Source organism: Dasypus novemcinctus, chromosome 3, assembly GCF_030445035.2.
Source record: "Dasypus novemcinctus isolate mDasNov1 chromosome 3, mDasNov1.1.hap2, whole genome shotgun sequence".
NCBI classification, from domain to species: Eukaryota; Metazoa; Chordata; class Mammalia; order Cingulata; family Dasypodidae; genus Dasypus; species Dasypus novemcinctus.
The window spans coordinates 143,714,757-143,734,515 of record NC_080675.1 but is presented as its reverse complement, the minus strand read 5'-3'; the positions used below and the strand labels follow the sequence as shown (position 1 = coordinate 143,734,515).

At 40.3% G+C, this 19,759-nt stretch overlaps 1 protein-coding gene across 1 annotated transcript in view; it reads right to left on the bottom strand.

The window, feature by feature from the left end:
• SPESP1 (sperm equatorial segment protein 1) overlaps window positions 1–17,696 on the bottom strand; it is a 37,057-nt gene extending 19,361 nt beyond the window's left edge. The window contains exon 1 of the mRNA XM_058288402.1: window positions 17,502–17,696. Coding sequence (XP_058144385.1) covers window positions 17,502–17,583 — 82 coding nt within the window. The 5' untranslated portion in view covers window positions 17,584–17,696. The remainder of the gene's footprint in view (window positions 1–17,501) is intronic.
• Between the last annotated feature and the right edge of the window lie 2,063 nt (window positions 17,697–19,759).

Below are 19,759 nucleotides of genomic sequence, written 5' to 3'. Positions count from 1 at the left end.
CCAAAGAACTAATAGTTTCTAAGGTGAATAAAGGGAAAACAAAACCATTCTCACCTCTTCTTTATAAAAGAATGGTGATAAATATATTATTCTTAAAAGATAAATAATTACAAATTTGGGAAATTTTATATAAAATATCTTTACTTCACAGGGTAATAAAATGAAGGGTTATAATAAAACTGGGTGATTTTTAAATTTCTTTGGAGAGTCCCTTTATTTAATGCTGCAATTTAAAGTTTCAGAAGAATATTTACTGATAAAATTTAGGGTTTTATAAAAATTTATTTTTAAAGATTTACTTTATTTATATCTCCCCTGGCCCCTTTTGTTGTTTTTGTGTTTGCTGTCTGTTCATCTTCATTTTTTTAGTAGGCACTGGGAACTGAACCCAGGACCTCCCAGGACCTCCCATATGGGAAGGAGGCACCCAATCACTTGAGCCACCTCCACTCCATTTTTGTTTGTCTCTCACTGTTTCCTCATTGCATCGTCATCTTGTTGTATCAGCTTGCTGTGCCTGCCCCTCAAGTCAGCTCGCTGTCTTGCTTATCTTCTTTAGGAGGCACCGAGAACTGAACCCAGGACCTTCCATGTTGTAGGCGAGTACCTGAGGGATTGAGCGACATCTGCTTCCTAAAAACTTATTTTTAAAAAGTTTTTTATTTCCATTTCGCTTCTATGGTGATTATGTAATCATCACAGAAAAAAAATTGGAAAAGCAAATGTGGCTTATCCAAATTTAGATTTTTGTACTTTAGATAATACAGCTAAACTTTTCAAGAACTGTATTGAAAAAACATATAAATATAATGTGAATATGAGATTCACTTGAAATGTGCTAGAAACGAAGTACCTGATTATCTTAGAAATTAGTTATTATAAAACCTATACAATATTGTAAAATCATAAACACCAATAGATTGTTTCATTAAAATATTCTGTGCACAGTTTTTTAAAACTAGTTTTAACTCCAATAATTCTTGGAATGAATTGTATTTATTTTGACATTAACTTGGTTAAACTTTCAGACATTCTTATTTATGTATCACTAAACTAAAACAATTTTAAGTTAATAATCATGTATTTAAAGACTTTTAAAAGAAAAAAATGGCATCAAACTGTGATTTAAACAGAATGTGACTACTAAATTAATGTACACTATTTAGCTATAAAAATGAAAACTTAAAGGAAAATTTTAGACAAACCATCAAAATTTATTTATATTTTCTTTCTAAATTACTTAAGTTTTATGAATCACTACTCAGATAAAATTCTATCAAAATAATTTAGATAGACAACTACCAACTGATGATGCAACTGGAAAATGACCTCATACGGAAGGTTTGACGCGGATCAGCGGAATATCCCTGTCTACATAAAATAACATGACTTTAAAATGCTGCTTGACCTAATGTGAGGGGGAAATGGAAAGGAGAAATGAGTTTATATGGCTGCGAGTCTCTAAAAAAGAGTCTGGAGGCTGTCAGAAGGATTGCCCTTATGCACAACTGAGCAGAGTCAGAGAGACAGATAAAACAGATACAACCCCCAGATATTGGTTCCTATGAAGGCTAAAGAGACCCATGAGAGTTATGGTCATGGCCGATGGGGTTTACTACCAGGGCAGATGGCCCCTCTCTGGAAATGGTGTTTATGTGTGATGAATCTGGACTCAGATGGGATCTCCCTTCATAAGACTTTCATACTAATCTGCTGGAGGTGCAGTTAACGTTGGGGTTTAAGATATAGTTAGGGGATTTGAATCTCTGGACTGATAATGTGATAGCCAGGTCCTGAGCCTCAACAGACTCCAGCACCTACAATCTGATTTATTGGACTTACCACACTCAGCTAAGATGGAGTTGAAGAAGGACAATCACCACACCATGGAGCCTAGAGTGATTACAACTGAAAATGGGAGGATGGCAGCCAGCATCCATGTGGAATCTGAGCCTCCTCTTGACATAGAGGTGCAATGGACACAACCAATCCAATGTCCACATAGAAGAGGTGGCATTGGATTGGGAAAAGTGGACATGGTGGACGATGGGTATGGGGAAGGGCAGGAAGAGATGAGAGGTGGGGGCGTATTTGGGACGTGGAGCTGCCCTGGATGGCGCCTCGGGGGTGATCACCGGACATCGTGGATCCTCACAGGGCCCACTGGATGGAATGGAGGAGAGTATGGGCCATGATGTGGACCATTGTCTATGAGGTGCAGAGGTGCCCAAAGATGTACTTACCAAATCCAATGGATGTGTCATGATGATGGGAACGAGTGTTGTTGGGGGGGGAGAGGGGGGTGGGGGGGTGGGGTTGAATGGGACCTCACATATATATTTTTAATGTAATATTATTACAAAGTCAATAAAAAAAAAAATATTCTGTGCACAGTTTTTTAAAACTAGTTTTAACTCCAATAATTCTTGGAATGAATTGTATTTATTTTGACATTAACTTGGTTAAACTTTCAGACATTCTTATTTATGTATCACTAAACTAAAACAATTTTAAGTTAATAATCATGTATTTAAAGACTTTTAAAAGAAAAAAATGGCATCAAACTGTGATTTAAACAGAATGTGACTACTAAATTAATGTACACTATTTAGCTATAAAAATGAAAACTTAAAGGAAAATTTTAGACAAACCATCAAAATTTATTTATATTTTCTCTTTCTAAATTACTTAAGTTTTATGAATCACTACTCAGATAAAATTCTATCAAAATAATTTAGATAGACAACTACCAACTGATGATGCAACTGGAAAATGACCTCATACGGAAGGTTCGACGCGGATCAGCGGAATATCCCTGTCTACATAAAATAACATGACTTTAAAATGCTGCTTGACCTAATGTGAGGGGGAAATGGAAAGGAGAAATGAGTTTATATGGCTGCGAGTCTCTACAAAAGAGTCTGGAGGCTGTCAGAAGGATTGCCCTTATGCACAACTGAGCAGAGTCTGAGAGACAGATAAAGCAGATACAACCCCCAGATATCGGTTCCTTCGAGGGCTAAAGAGACCCATGGGAGTTATGGTCATGGCCGATGGGGTTAACTACCAGGTCAGATGGCCCCTCTTTGGAACTGGTGTTTATGTGTGATGAATCTGGACTCAGATGGGATCTCTCTTCATAAGACTTTCATGCTAATGTGCTGGAGGTGCAGTTAGTGTCGGGGTTTAAGATATATTTAGGGGATTTGAATCTCTGGACTGACAATGTGATAGCCAGGTCCTGAGCCTCAACAGACTCCAGCACCTACAATCTGACTTATTGGGCTCACCACACTCAGCTAAGATGGAGTTGAAGAAGGACAACCACCACACCATGGAGCCTAGAGTGATTACAACTGAAAGTGGGAGGATTGCATCCAGCATCCATGTGGAATCTGAGCCTCCTCTTGACATAGAGGTGCAATGGACACAACCAATCCAATGTCCACATAGAAAAGGTGGCATTGGATTGAGAAAAGTGGACATGATGGCTGATGGGTATGGGGAAAGGCAGGAAGAGATGAGAGGTGGAGGCGTCTTTGGGACATGGAGCTGCCCTGGATGGTGCTTCAGGGGCAATCACCGGACATTGTAAATCCTCACAGGGCCCACTGGATGGAATGGGGGAGAGTGTGGGCCATGGTGTGGACCGTTGACCATGGGGTGCGGGGGTGCCCAGAGATGTACTTGCCAAATGCAGTGGATGTGTCATGATGATGGGAGGGAGTGTTGCTGGGGGGGGGGAGAGGTGGGGTGGGGGTGGTGGGGTTCAATGGGACCTCATATATATATATTTTTAATGTAATATTATTACAAAGTCAATAAAAAAAAGAGATTTAAAAAAAAAATTTAAAAAAAATTTAGATAGATGTCTGTTATCTCCCTTGGAGGCAATTAAGATTTTTCTTTCCAATAACTCTACACACAAAGAGGAAAATAATCAGACAATGTATTGTAAACCTAATTGCACCAAATTTTAACCATAATTTAAAAAACAAGCAGATCATCACCTAATTCTCTGGTATACTCTACTTAGGTATAGTCATTTACTTGTGAAACACATTGTCTCTTCCAAAAAAGGCCCAAATAAAATGGTTCCAAGTAAGCATCTGGACTTCTGCTTCTGGAAAGTAGAAAGACATATTTTTCCCTATTCCTCCTAATAAGTACATTTCAAAACTCTGAACATTATACATTAAACAAGCATAAGAAGGCTGAAAAGTGGACAGAAGAAGTCAGGGCACCTAATGACCTCAGAACCTGAGGAATGACACAGCAGTGAGTCTCCTGAGGTTTCTTTTCCCTTATATATCCTGGATTGCCAACAACTGAGATATGTGAATGGCCACAGACAAAAAAATCTTCAAGAAAAGCCTGCTCTCTGTAGGCAAAGGATCAGGATGGGGCAGACTAGAAAGATATAAAACTTCTAGACAAAACCCACAACACTCCAGTAGCAGCAGAAGAAACTGCAGGACCATTCCGAACCCCCATCAGCAAAAGCTGAATGGGGAAGCTAGACCTCTACCCTCACCAGGCTGTAATAAGGTGCACCAACCCCTCTGTGCTTATCCTGCAGAAGTTAAGTGCTGCTACCAAGTAACAAACCATCTATTTCAGTAAAGAAGGCTAAGTGGTCACAACTTTTATCACCACCCTATAGTAATAAGGCAACACCCCACTTCTACACCCACTCAGGTGGTATCACAGGAGGCTTGCTATAATGAAGATTTAAATAAAATCCATACTCACAACATAATACCCAAGGTGTCCAGGTTTCAACTGAAATTCATGTATCACATCAGAAAAAAAAAATCAATTTGAATGAGAAAATAAGATCAACAGACATGCACACTGAGATATACATATCAAAAGAATTTTAAAGCAGCAATCATTAAAGTGTGTCAATAAGCAAGTATAGAAATTTGTTTGAAATAAATTTTTTAAAAATAGTATCAACAAAGAAATAGAAGATATAAAGAACCCAACTGAAATTTTTAGCCTGAAAAACTCAATAGATGGACTCAACAGCAGACTAAAAAGGGCAGAGGAAAGAATCAGTGAACTGAGAAGATGGCAGAACAATATGTCTCAGACCTCTGTCCAACCATAGAAGCTTTGAACAACTCATGAACTGGGAGAAACTTCTTTCTCAAAACTCGAGACAGCACTTAAGGACTACATTTAACAAGGCAAGCACCAAATCAAGAAAAAGGTACTTAAAAGCAGTAAGATCTTGTGGCACCTTGACAGATGTGACCCATACTCCCAGTGTGGATGTGGTCCTGGTTCCAGAGGCAGCAGAGTACCCCCATGCACATACTGGGAGCATGTATGTCTGATGCAATCTATCTGGTGGTGGCCTGAAGGATTCACTGTCCCAGAACTTGCCCTGCACATAGAAGGCAGCTCGTGGAACTCTCTTACAATACACTGGGAGAGCAGTCAAGTCATGCTGCCGGAAGAAGACATTGCTAACTGTAGGACATACCATACAGTGCCTGGGACCATGATGAAACTGCTTCCTAAGAAAGAGGGGACATTAGAATCTGCATAAATAGGGGAATTCCTAGGGCCATATGCAGATGCCCAAGACAAGATACAGAAAGGATCAGGAAGGACCCTACAAGCTATCCTCAACTCATTGTATGGATAAGCCGTGAAGAAGAATAACTGCATATGTCATTCTGCAAAGTCTAGGAAAGGTGTTGAGGTTTTTTTCTTTTTTTTTTTTTTTTGGCATTAGCTCTTGGCAATAAAGGAAATCTCTGCTATAACACAAGCTGGATACAAGTTTAAGTAACCTTGGTGTCTAAATTCCAGCAACAACACATCATTAAAATATCAAGATTACAAAGCATACAGAGAAACAGGAAGCAATGACTCAGGCAATGGAGAAAATTAAAAGTAGAAGAAGGGAAGTAGATGTGGCTCAAGTGATACGGGAGGACCCAGGTTCAATTCCTGGGACCTCCTAGTGAAAAAAAGAAGAGAAGGTGTGCCTATGCGGTAAGCCAGTGCCTGTATGGTGAGCCAAGTGCACACGTGAGTGCCCGCATGGTGAGCCAGTGCCCATGTGGTGATCCAGTGCCACACAAAGAGTCACACAGCAAGATAATGACACAACAAAAGAGAGATGAAGGGGAGAGTCAAAGCAAAGTGCAGCGGAGACCAGGAACTGAGATGGCACAATTGACAGGGAACCTCTCTCCACATCAGAGGTTCCCAGGATCAAATCCCTCTGAATCTTAGAGAAGAAGAGAAGAAAAGACAAAAAAGAGAAAAAGATATCGAAGATCACACAATGAATGGACACAGACAGCAAAAAAACAGCAGGGTGGGGGCGGGGACAGGGAAAAATAAATAATTAAAATTTTTTTTAAAAAAAGTAGAAGAAACCACTGGGACATATTAATCACTTTAAGGAAGTGATACTAAATGTGCTCCAAGTGCTAAAAGGAAACATGGACAATGAACTAAAAGAAATCAGGAAAATGATAGATGAACACAAAGAGAATTTCAATAGAAAGATAGAAACTATGAAAAGGAATCAAACAGAACTGAAAACCACATTAACAGAAATTTAAAATTCCCTATAGGGGTTCAAGGGCAGATTGAATCTAGCAGAAGAAAGAATCAGTGCATCTGAAGATAAGACAATTGAAATCATCTTGAAATAATGAAGAAAATTGAGCAGAGCCCCTGGAACTTGTGGTTAACCATCAAGCTTACCAAAGAAATAGCGCTGAAAGCTTCCTAAATTTAATGAAAGAAATGAATATACAAATCCAAGACATTCAATCAACTCTAAACAGGATAAGCCCAAATAAACTTTCACTGTGTCATATTATAATAAAACTGTTGATTATATTTTTAATCAAAGATAAAGAGAGAATTCTGAAAGCCACAATTGAAAAGCAACACATCACATACTAGGAAGGTTCAATAAGATTAAGTGCCAGGAAGTGGACTTGGTCCAGTGGTTAGGGCATCTGTCTACCACATGGGAGGTCAGCGGTTCGAACCCCGGCCTCCTTGACCCGTGTGGAGCTGGCCCATGTGTGGTGCTGATGCGTGCAGGGAGTGCCATGCCTCGCAGGGGTGTCCCCTGCATGGGGGACACCCATAGGGAGAGCCGCCCAGCACAAAGGAAGGTGCAGCCTGCCCAGGAATGGCGCAGCACATGCGGAGAGCTGACACAATGACATGACGCAACAAAAAGAAGCACGGATTCCCTTGCCGCTGACGGCAACAGAAGTGGACAAAGAGGAAGATGAAGCAAATGGATGCACAGAACAGACAACTGGGGAGGGGTGTTGGGGGGGAAAGAAGAAAGAAAGAAATAAAAATAAATAAATCTTTTTAAAAAAAAGATTAAGTGCCAATTTCTCATAGAAAACCATGGAAAGGTAAGAAGGCTGTGGCAAGATATATTTAAAATGCTGAAAGCAAAAAGCTGCCAACCAAGAATTCGATACCCAGCAAAACTGTGTTTCATTTAGAAATTAAGATATTCCAAGATAAATGAAAGCTAAGAAGTTGAGATCTGCCTCACAAGAGATGCTAGAGTTCTAAGGTTGAAAGGAAAGGACAATAGACAATAGATCAAACTCATAGGAAGAAATAAAGATTTCTGATATGGGTAACAAGAGGGGCAAATATAAATGCTAGTATTATTTTATTTTTTATTTTAAAGTCCACTTTTTACTTACTATAGGATCTAAAAGGCAAATTCCTAAATCAGTAGTGTGGACTCAGTGTATAAATGTGTAATTTGTGACAAGAACTACATAAAGTAACATAGTTTGTATATACTATTGAAGTTAAATTGCTACCAAAGCAAACAAATTTGTTATAGATTTAAGATATTAAAGTTAAGCCCATGGTAACTACATAGAAAATATTGGAGTATGCAAGCTCATAGAGACAGAAAGTGAGTACAGGAGTGGGGAACAGAGGCAAAGTGGAGTTAATGCAAAATGGGTGTGGAGTTTCTGATTGGGGAAATGAGAAAACTTTAATAATGAAAGACGGTAAGGGTGCGCAACATAGTGAATGTGATTAATCCCAATGAACGGTATCCTTGGGAGTAGTTTAGATGGGAAAGTTTATGTTGTATATATGTTCCAACCTTTTTTAAAAAAGGGGAAAAAAAGAGCAAATAAAGAGATAATGACAATTGAGGCAATACTTGATCATGAACTGGATACAACAAGGGAGGAGAAAAGGCTCAAAAGGATATTATTGGGACTAAAAAAATTGGAATATGGATTATGAGCTTTGTACCAATGTTAAATTTTATTAACTTGATAACTGCACCTAAAATTGATATAATATCTGTGTTCCTAGGAAAGGTAAATGGTAGCATTAAGTGTTCAAGGAGCATGATGTATACAACATACAATCAAGTGTTGAGAAAAGAGATTGATAAATAGACAAGAAGATGGATAGATGATTGATAGATTGACAGAATGTACAGCAAATGTGGCAAAATTGTTAAAATTTGTGAATCTGGATTTCTGGGGGAATAATAGTATGTTGGAACTCTCTGTATGGGGTTTGTACTGCCTGCTCATCTTCTTTTAGGAGGCACTGGGAACTGAACCCAGGAGCTTCTATGTGAAAGGAAGGCACCTATTTGTTTGAGCCATATCTGGTCCCTGCTTGTTGTTCTCTCATTGTGTCTCCTTGCTGTGTCATCTCGTACCAGCCCTTCGTGTCAGCTCATTGTCTTGCTCATCTTCTTTAGGAGGCACCAGAAACCAAACCCAGGACCTCCCATGTGGGAGGTGGGTGCCCAATCGCTTGAGCTACATCCACTCCCTACTTGTTGTTCTCTTGTTGTGTCTCCTTCTTGCAACACCTCGTTGCATCAGCTCACCATGTCAGCCTTTTGCATCAGCTTGCTGTCTTGCTCGTCTTCTTTCGGAGGTACCAGGAACCAAACCTGGGGCCTCCTATGTGGGAGGCAAGTGCCCAACTGCTTGAGCCACATCTACTCAGGTATTTTTTTAAGTGTTCTGTAAGTTTGAAAGTATTTCAAAATAAAAAGTTTATATCAAAAAGAAGAATAGGTGGCAGACTTGGCCCAGTGGTTAGGGCGTCTGTCTACCACATCGGAGGTCCACGGTTCAAATCCCGGGCCTCCTTGACCCGTGTGGAGCTGGCCCATGCGCAGTGCTGATGCACGCAAGGAGTGCCGTGCCACACAGGGGTGTCCCCTGCATAGGGAAGCTTCATGTACAAGGAGTGCACCCTGTAAGGAGAGCTGCCCAGTACGAAAAGAATGTGCAGCCTGCCCAGGAATGGTGCCACACACATGGAGAGCTGACACAACAAGATGACACAACAAAAGGGAAACACAGATTCCCATGCCACTGACAACAACAGAAGTGGATAAAGAAGAAGACGCAGGAAACAGACACAGAGAACAAACAATTGGGGTGGGGGGGGGAAGGGGAGAGCAATAAATAAAAAAATAAAATATTTTTTTAAAAAAAAGAATAAAGAAGAGGATGAGGGTGAGAAGAAGAGTCAGTGAATTGAAAGAAAGAATTATAAAATTCCCAATCTGAAAAGTAGAGAAAATGAAAATGAACTTAAAAAAAAAAAAAAAAGAATAGTGCCTTAGGGACCTGTGGCACTATGACAAAAGGTATAACATTTGTTTCATCAGAATCTTAGTAGGAAAGAACAAAAGAAGATGAGGTTAAAAAAATAAAGAAGATGAGGTTAAAAAAATATTCAAAGAAATAATGGCTGAAAATGTCCCAAATTTGGCAAAATACATGAATTTATAGATTAAAGAAGCTAACCGAACCACAAACATAACAAATGCAATGAAATCCTTGCCAAGACTGAGTTCCAGACCTCACCCTCCAAGAGTGACGGGGTGATAGCCACACTGCATCCAATCTTTGGGGTAGAGTATCAAACCCCTTAGTACAGGGAGGGGGAGGCAACATTCTCCCTAATTTCTGGTCTATAGGCCCAGCCCTCTCAGAGCAGTGAGTTGGCAGCCTGGCCTTCCCTAATCTATGGAGGGCAGGCCCACCCCTCTCAGACCTATGGGGTATCACCCTTACTCTTCCAAAGCCTTGGGGAATGTGCTCCACCCTCTTTGTAGCCTGGGGAAGCAAAACTCTCCCTGAACATTGGGCTGGAACATCCACCCTCTTCAACTGCTGGGGCAAACTCACCCTCTCTGTACATGTGGGTGGGGTTCCTCTCTTTGCCCAAAGAGATGTCTTTTTTTTTTTTTTTAAAGATTTATTTATTTAATTAATTTCCCCCCCTCCCCTGGTTGCCTGTTCTTGGTGTCTATTGGCTGCGTCTTGTTTCTTTGTCCACTTCTGTTGTTGTCAGCGGCACGGGAAGTGTGGGCGGCGCCATTCCTGGGCAGGCTGCACTTTCTTTTCACGCTGGGCGGCTTTCCTCACGGGCGCACTCCTTGCGCGTGGGGCTCCCCCACGCGGGGGACACCCTTGCGTGGCACGGCACTCCTTGCGCGCATCAGCACTGCACATGGCCAGCTCCACACCGGTCAAGGAGGCCTGGGGTTTGAACCGCGGACCTCCCAGATGGTAGACGGATGCCCTAACCACTGGGCCAAAGTCCGTTTCCCCAAAGAGATGTCTTAATTCCAGATCTCAGCTTCCATAGTTTTCCTCTTAAAGTTGTTTCCCCTTCCATCTCTCCCTTTGATGTCCCTTTTAGTCCAGGATGACAGTGGTTTCATTCATGCAGCTCTCTCAATAAAGCTTGTTGGTTTAGCATGCAAGAAGCAGAGGTCCAAGCCATCAGACAGTAAGACTTTCCACAAGTCTTTCCTAGATAACTACATTTTCAATCCTGATTTATAAGTTCCAAATCCAGTTAATTCCTCAAATGGGTCCCTACTGTCTGGGGGCCTGATTTCCAGAGGCTTGGAATTTCTAGAATCAGTTTCTGGTTTTATTGTACCCAACAATTCAGTTCTCAGCTTATCTCTCTCATCTAGCATTTTACTATAAGCTGCATGGAGAAGCCAAGCTGCATTCTCTGAGTTTACTTTGGAAAGTTCTTCAGCTAAATGCCCAGGCTTGCCATTTTCAAATTCTGTCTTCCATAAAATATCAGGAATTAATCTTGCTAAGTTCTCTGCAACTTTAAAACATGGATCGCCTTTCCTCCAGTTTCCAATAATAGTTTCATCATTTACTTCTAAGGCCTCACAGAAAGTCTCTTTAGCATCCATGCTGCTATCAATAGTCTCTTCAAAGCAATCAAGGCCTTTTCCATCAAGCACTCACAATTCCTCCAAAACTAATCCTTACCCGTTTATAAAACCATTACAGCATTTTGGTATTTGCAAAAGCACCACCTCACTACTGGTACCAAACTCTGTATTACTCAGCCAAAGGGGTGCTGATGCAAAGTACCAGAGCCTTGATGGCTTTTATAAAGGGTATTTATTTGGGGTAGAAGCTTATAGTCACAAGGTCCTAAAGAGTCCAACATAAGGTACCATAAGAGGTACTTTCTCAAAGTCTGTTGCCATATGTTGACGCAAGATGGTGGACAATGTCTGTGAGAGTTCAGCCTTCCTCCATTCTCTTAAGGCTCTGTGGTCCCAGCTTCTTCCAGTCTCAGCTGTAGGTTGGCATAAGGCTTGTCCCTCTCCCCAGGCTCATTTCTTTCTAGGCTTTCTCAGCTGTTCAGGGCTCTCGTCTCTTCAGCTGCAAACTATCAGGTGAACAGTTTGGTTCTCTCCTCAGGGCTCCAACATCCAAAACTAAACTCTGTGTTCTCCTTCTCTGTGTATTTACTAACCTGTCTTTGATTGAATTTGCATTTATATAGCCCACAGCTGTAAGCAAGGACTCAAGCTGAGTCTACCTAATGACATAGTCAAATAAAAGCCCCAATCTTGATTTAACAAAGTAAAAGTGAAACCTCTGAGTCTAATACAATCTAATACACCCAGAGGAACAGACCAGTTTACAAACACAATCCAGTATCTATTTTTGGAATTCATAAACAATACCAAATGGCCACACTATGTTTGACAGTTGAAAACAAAAAATTATATTTTCTGATGTGTTTCTCAGTGTATGTAAAAGAAATATTTAAAACAGTTATATGATAATTTGGGGAGAGTAAAAAGGCAAACAGGGAGGTAAGTTTTCTAGTTCCCTCAACCTGGTTAAAAGGTTCTAGCAATAGACTGTGATAAGTTTTGTATATTTAATGTAATAACTGGGCTATACAAAAAGATACACTCAAAATATACCAAAAGTCAAGATGTAATTCTAAAAAAAAATCCGTATGTCTCAATATAAAATGGGTGCTCTGTGATTATGTGCTAAAATACAATTTATGCTTTAAAAATTATACTTTCAAAGATAAATATATCATGATTTAAACATGCAGTTTGCTACAAGAATACATACCTTTTAAGTTAAGGGTAGTAGCAAAATGTTGCATATAATGGGGAGGTGATGTGGAGAAAAAATGGTGTTTCAATAAAGAGGGAAGGATAACTTTTAAAACTTTCAGACCAAGATTTAAAAAGTTAATGGAATAAATCCGATCTTTTTGCTTAAAGAACACATATTGTTACTTTGTCTTTGATCCATAACCTTCATATGTCAAGAATTATGGATGGTTGCACCCGAAATTCAACCAAGAATTATTGATGCCCATTTGTTTAAAGATTCATATATAATCGGGATTTTTATTACCACAAAAATGAAAACCAGAATGGCTTTACCCATAATGAGCTCATGTATATAAAACTTAAATATATACCCAAGCATAAAATCACTTATAGGTGGACCAGAGTTTGGCTGAATGAAACCTGTCCATGACTTTGGACAACACATTGCTTGTATTTTCCATGCATGTAAAGTAAAATTGGTTTCTCTTATCCTTTAGCAGTTAAGTGCTGCTACCAAGTAATACCTCAAAGTTTTCACCATGTTAACAACGGCCAGTTAAAACACCAACACCTTCAAAATGAAAATGAACTTAATTGTATTAAAGTATTTCCTACTCAAATCAAAGTGGTAGAACTGTGCTTCATTAGTGGAGTATACCCAAAGAATGACCACAAAAGGAATCATTAATTATTCATCCAGTACTTTCCCCAGAACTTGTTAATATTACTTTTAATTCAAATTTTTATTTTTGCTGACAGGTAAAATAACAAATAATGACGTTCATATTAATCAAGATTTCCAGTTAAATAAATGTAACTTTATGACTTTTTACTTCATGGTATTCATGTTCTTGGGTAGTTCCTTCCCATATTGATGGATTTATTCTCGGTCCAAGTTGAGCAATCAGTAGAATGCAGTTACATGAGTGACCTCAGCTACACCACATAAAGCAGAAGAACTGCCAATCTGAGTCCAATCAACCAAGAGAATCATGGGAAATAATAAAGTATTGTTTTATGCCACCAGGATTTGAGGCTTTTTTACAAATGCACCAAGAGATAACTGAAACAGCCTCAATTAATTACATATTTTAAAAGGAATAGAAATTCCGTTATGTAAAGAGCTAAACATCAAGAAGTTATCTTAAGACCAATGCTAAAATTTAATCGAACTCAGAATAAACTCATGAATCTTAAATATATCTCTTCTAGTTCTGTTCACTAAAATGGACTAAATAGCAATATCACTCTATGACATAAATTTTATATGTACCCAGGTACACTAACCTCTAATACCATGTTATGTACTATGTCTTCTTGGAAGGATGGCTAATTCCATTTAGAGCAGGGAAAATACAAAGTGGGCCTGGAATAACTGGTTATTGTCAGAAAACAAGTCATTTTAAATGTATGGGATCCTATCACAGTGGTTCCAGCTGGCCAAGGAATGAATATTGGAGACTCAGGAAAAAATTGTAGTGAAGTAAAATAAGTTGTGTTTTTAAAAATCCAAAAATGTATAATGACACTAAAAAAAAAAAAGAATATTTTTGTTTAAATAATATTATACTTTATTTTATTAGGGTAAGAAAAACTGTTGCTTAAATTTAACCTTAGGCGGCGGACTTGGCCCAGTGGTTTGGGCATCGTCTACCACATGGGAGGTCCACAGTTCAAACCCCGGGCCTCCTTGACCCGTGTGGAGCTGGCCCACGTGCAGTGCTGATATGCGCAAGGAGTGCCGTGCCACGCAGGGGTGTCCCCCGGGTAGGGGAGCCCCACACGCAAGGAGTGCGCCCCGTAAGGAGAGCCGCCCAGCGCGAAAGAAAGTGCAGCCTGCCCAGGAATGGCGCCGCACACAGGGAGAGCTGACACAACCAGATGACGCAACAAAAAGGAACACAGATTCCCGTGCCGCTGACAACAGAGGCGGACAAAGAAGATGCAGCAAATGGACACAGAGAACAGACAACGGGGGGGAAGGGGAAGGGGAGAGAAATAAGAGAAATAAATAAATAAATCTTTTAAATAAATAAATGTAACCTTATATAAATCATCAAAAATTTGAAGTATATCCAGTTAAGGACTAACATTGTCAAAAGAAAGACAGGACCTTTCCGGACAGAACATTAATGGATAGGCTAATGAGACTCCTTGCTACTCCCCCAGAGGCCACCCTCTGGACGTTCACATATTAGATAATATGTTCATTATCTCAAACATTAATGAAATTGTCATGATATTCCATTCTCAGGTTTGAGAGATCCTCCCAAATGCCAAAGCATTGGGACTTAAAGCACTACAAAGTGAATTTATAGCACCAAAACCAAATGAATTTTAGCTTTAAAATATACCTAAATAAAAGAACTCTGCTTTTCCTTTTAATTTATTTGCCAATTGGTTTGCACAATTGTTGCTGCCTTACCACTGCTGTTGCCCTATGTGGACAAAGGTCTTCCTATGGACAAAGAGAGATGACAAAGATTTACATATTGAACCATTATTTCACCAATCTAAAGAGGCAAGTTAAGATGTATTGCCAGCCTCGCCAAAAAAGATCCTATACCATTAACCCTGTTTCTGCTAATCTATCCAAGTAGATGAACTGAAAAAATACATACATTTATCAGATTACAATAAAAACACAAAAACTAGTATTTCATACTCTTTTGTTTATAGTTTCAGTCCTATGAGTATTTAGTGACTTAAAATTATAAATGGCAAATTATACGATTTATTTTAGTATTAGTTAACATGATTTAAATATATAATATTATGGTTATATTACTTTAGAAGTTATACTTTTTTAATGTAAGGCAATTTGTACAGTGCAAATATATTAAATAGGCATCCTTTTAAGAAATGGAAAATAATTTATCTAAAACTATGGAAAAATCAGATACAAGGAAATTAATTAATGTATATAAAATTTAAGTATATAGTAAAGAGTATATCCAACACCATCGGGATAGGTGTGTAGGTAGTAGAGAGCAAACTTCCATACCCCAAGTCTTATTCATGTCAAACTGAATTAAACCAGTACTAGTAAACTTGGGTTGGGCTTGTTGGAAAGATATAGGCAGTTACCAAAGTACTGAGAGTTTTTCACAAGTACAGTTACTTAATACAATGCCTGTGATTCTATATAAGATAACCTCAAAACTGTCTTAGTAGTCTAGAAAAAATTTGTCAAAGCTGTACTTTCCATTGTAAAATCCTAAATGACTCATCTTTGTTATGAGAGAACATTTTTATTTTAACTCTCTCAATAACAATTGTTGGAATAGTGGCCATATAAAATAAAGAATACATAACTGATTTAAATCAAACACAATAATAAACCTGTTTCTTTTGGCATATCTATTTTTTAAAAAAGAAAGTAAATAAAGTTAAATTTAGAGAAAAAGAATGAGAGACAGAGAATGTAGGATCCCTTAATCCACCTTTTTGAAAAAAAAGAGGTAAATTACATTTTCCAAGATATCTTCTGGATCTAGGACCTGTATCTTCAACCAAGAAAGTATTCATTTTTCTGAGAAGTATCTTCTCATTTCCTACAAGCATAGGGAAGTTTATGGAGCAAGAGGCAGAAAAAAAGAATAGGCCATGAAATTATAGAGTTAGGCAAGATGCAGGAGACAGGAGTTTAGAGTGATTTAGAGGCTGCTGCCCATCATACCGAGTGTGACAATATTAATATCACCTCAACTAAAATCTCATATACATGAGACCTACTGATCTACAATTACCAAAGAAGTTGTAATAATTTGTGTTAGCAAAAATGACCTTCGGGAATCAAGAAATCAGTATGTTGTTTCCTTATGGCAAGGAAGAAAAATTTTACCAGGTTATTTATTAAAAATCAGCTAAAAAATAAGTGCTTTATTTAAAGGGCTAACCTCAATTATCCAGAACTTTTCCTACTATTATTCGTAATTTAGGTGGTGGTGTATTTTCATTTTTTATATCTAATTTTTAACTAAGAACCTTTTAACAATTCTGAAAAATAGTTTTGCATGATTAGCCTGCACTGTAGTACTTTTTCTCACACCTACCCGTTAAATTTTTTTTTATTTGGTTCGAACAAACTGCATCACTAATTATTACACTGAATTGGGGTCAGACCAGAGGACAAGTCACATAGTTATATTTGGAGTCCCAGATATTTAGACTTGAATACTCTTATTGCCCCCAAATTGACATTATTTTTCTCTTATTGGGAAGGCACCAAAGAGCTCCTTGGCAAGTAGTAATTTGTAATTCTGCCTAAATGAGGCCTTGAATCCTTTGCATCTGGAGGCTACTCTGTGAACATGCACAAAGGGTTACATGAATGTCCTGGACAGCTCCCCAGAGTCCACATGCTTTCCAAGTTTTACTACACAGATCAAACTTTTCCTGTAAAGGGCCAGATAGCAAATATTTTAGCCTTTGCAGGCCATACTGTCGCTGTGGCAACTAAACTGCTGTTTGAGCGCTGGGAAGCAGCCATGGCCTATGTAAAGGAATGAGAGTGGCTGTGTTCTAACAACTTTATTTATGAACGAAGAAATTTGAATTTCACACTTTTTCACGTCACGAAATATGATACTTAACATTTACGTTTTAAAATGTAAAAACCGTTCTTAGCTGGCCAGCCGTTCAAAAGCAGGCAGATTCAGCCCGCTGGCCGTGGTCTGCCCACCCCTGCGCTACCACCCGGCAGCGCATCTCTGGGGAAAGAGGAAGAGGTTGACATCAAGGAAATTCTCAGACAGGGGGTGAGAAAACTGCAACTTGGGAGCCCAATCCGCCCAGACAGGCGCACAAGGGTCACTGGTCACGTTTGCGACCAACTGTCCCAATCACTGCTCGTCCTGGTTCGCAGCGCAGCGTGCGGGCTGGCGGTGGAGAAAGTCAGGAGCAGGACAGGGGACATCTCAGCGCTGCGAGGCCAGGCCCCTGGACGGTGGGCTTTGGGAGAAGAGTAGGACCAGGGAATCGGAGGGTAAAGGAAGAACCGGGCTTCGGGTGGGCCCTGTCGTCAAGGATGTTCCCCCCGGGGTGTCCCCTGGGTCGCTACCGCTTTGGACCGGTCACTCACTCGGATCACTCAGATCTGCCAGCACGGACGAAGGCCATAGCAACAGCACAACTAGAAGGGCTGAGGACTTCATGGGCATCATCCGAAGCACACCGCCATGCGACTGGAACGTCCTGGGGCCACTAGGCCGGGTACCTCAGGGCCGAAAGCGGAGGGTGTCAGCAAACCCACCTCAGGGCCCTGGGCGCCCGGCAACGGTTGCCGCCTGTGCGCAAGCGCAAGGAAGGGGGCGCAAAGCACGAGCGCCGAGGGGCCGCCCCTTCCTGGGCCCGCGCGCCGCCCGCCCCAGCCCTGCGTGCTCACCAGGTCCTCCAGGCCCGGGGCCCGCGCAGGCCCCAGGGCGCCCTGAAGCCCCGGCGACTGAAGTGGCTTTGCGGCCTGGGCTCACGCTGAGAAAGTGGCTGAAACGCAGTCCCTGCGCGGGAGGAACTTCCTGTGTGATGGGAGAGACTGACGCTGGCAATAACAACATCGTGAAAGTGCCATGGTGCAAGCGTCAGGCGTTAAGGAGACAAGAGAAGGACTGCAACCCCTGCCCCCCATTCAGATTACCTAGAGAGAAGAAAGCTTGGAACTCGCCCCCAAACTGAAAATAATCCAGCCTAACTGGATGGAGAGATGGGGTGGGGAGATAGTTGGAGCGGCAGGAGGTGGGCTGGAGCGTTAAGGGCCCTCAAAGAAACCCTAAAACTTTGGAATATTGTTCTGAGGCAGTGGGGAGCTAATGCAAGGTTTTGAGGGAGGAAAGGTTGTAATTAAATTTGCATTTCAGAAAACTCACTCTCCCTGCAGCATCAAGAATGTGCGCGGAGGGAGTCAAGACAGGCAGCAGAGATCCAAGTTAGGTGGCTGTACCAGAATACAGGCACGGGTTGATAAGGGCCTGGGCTCATAGGGACAGAACTTGAGATGGGGGCAGATCTGAGAGATATTTAGCGCTAGAATCAACAAGACGGGATTGATTGAATCTGGGTGTTAAGAGGAGGCATACCCAGATTTCTAGCTTGAATATCTGGATATGTGTTGATGCCATTCAACAAGATTGGGAATGCTGGGCACTTATGGGGTGAAGGAAGATCATGGTAGTTAGTTTTCAACATTGTGATATTGAGATGTGTTGGGAACTTATACTGGAGAGTGGCTTGTCTAGGGAGCAGATGGATGTGGAGGCTCTGGGGAGAGCGGAGATGGAGATGGAGGTTTGGGAAACGTCAGCATTTAGAAGTGGCATGTGTGCAGTTGCCTAAGGTGAGTCTTTAGAGTGAGAAGATCATTGGGCCTAGGACAGATCCCTGGAAAACATAGGCAGGCTAGACAGAGGAGGATGGACCTGCAAAGGAGACTCGAAGTAAAACCAGGAGAGCACAGAAGCTTCATGGAGGAGGGAGAATCCAACACTGTGAACTGCTGCTGAACAGTCAAACGAGAAGATTTTAGATTTAGCCATGAGATTCTTGGCAGAAGCAGTTTCAGTGGAGTGATTTAGGCAATGAGAACCAATGAGTTGAGGAATAAATAAGAGGTGAGTAAGTGTGACAATTAGTATAGACAGCTTTTTCAAGGTTGGCTCAGAAGTCTTTACCAGTGCTTTATCCAAATACAGTTGCATTCTAGAATCAAACAGCTAAAACTATTGGGGAAGCAATTTGGGATATATAACAAAAGGTTTACATACTATTAACACTATAAGTTATATAATATAAACTCAGGGGGAAAATTATGTCATAAGATAATCATAATATCTATAATATAAACACAAGCAATACAAAATAGAATGAAAAATTATATTTGTTGGTTAGACAATTGGCCAATTATTAAAATGATGTCCATAAAGTAAATATAATTTGGGGAAATGCTTATTTGGAGTAGATCATATTTTGAGGTATTAACTGAGGTCCCATCTTCCTTGTTCCAGTACCTTCTTTCTGCCATTGAAATATCAGCAATCACTTTCATAATACCTCAGGGAAGGACAGCTAGAATCTCAAAGAAGTTAAGTGAGGTGTTGAATTTTTTTAAATTTCATAGTTGGGGTGAAAGGCAAAGCACTTTTGTATGAGCTGCTGCTTAAGTGAAAAGTTTTGTTTGGTTTGTATTTTTATTGGGAGGACTTGGTTTTGAATACCAAAATCCAAGGAAACTGGAAGACAAGAGAGTATAAACAATACAGTGGGAAAAGATTCAGGGTGATGAATGGTTCCTTTCCCTAAACCAGGCTAGTTTCTAGGGAAACTAGAGGAAAGGGATTGCAGTTTGCA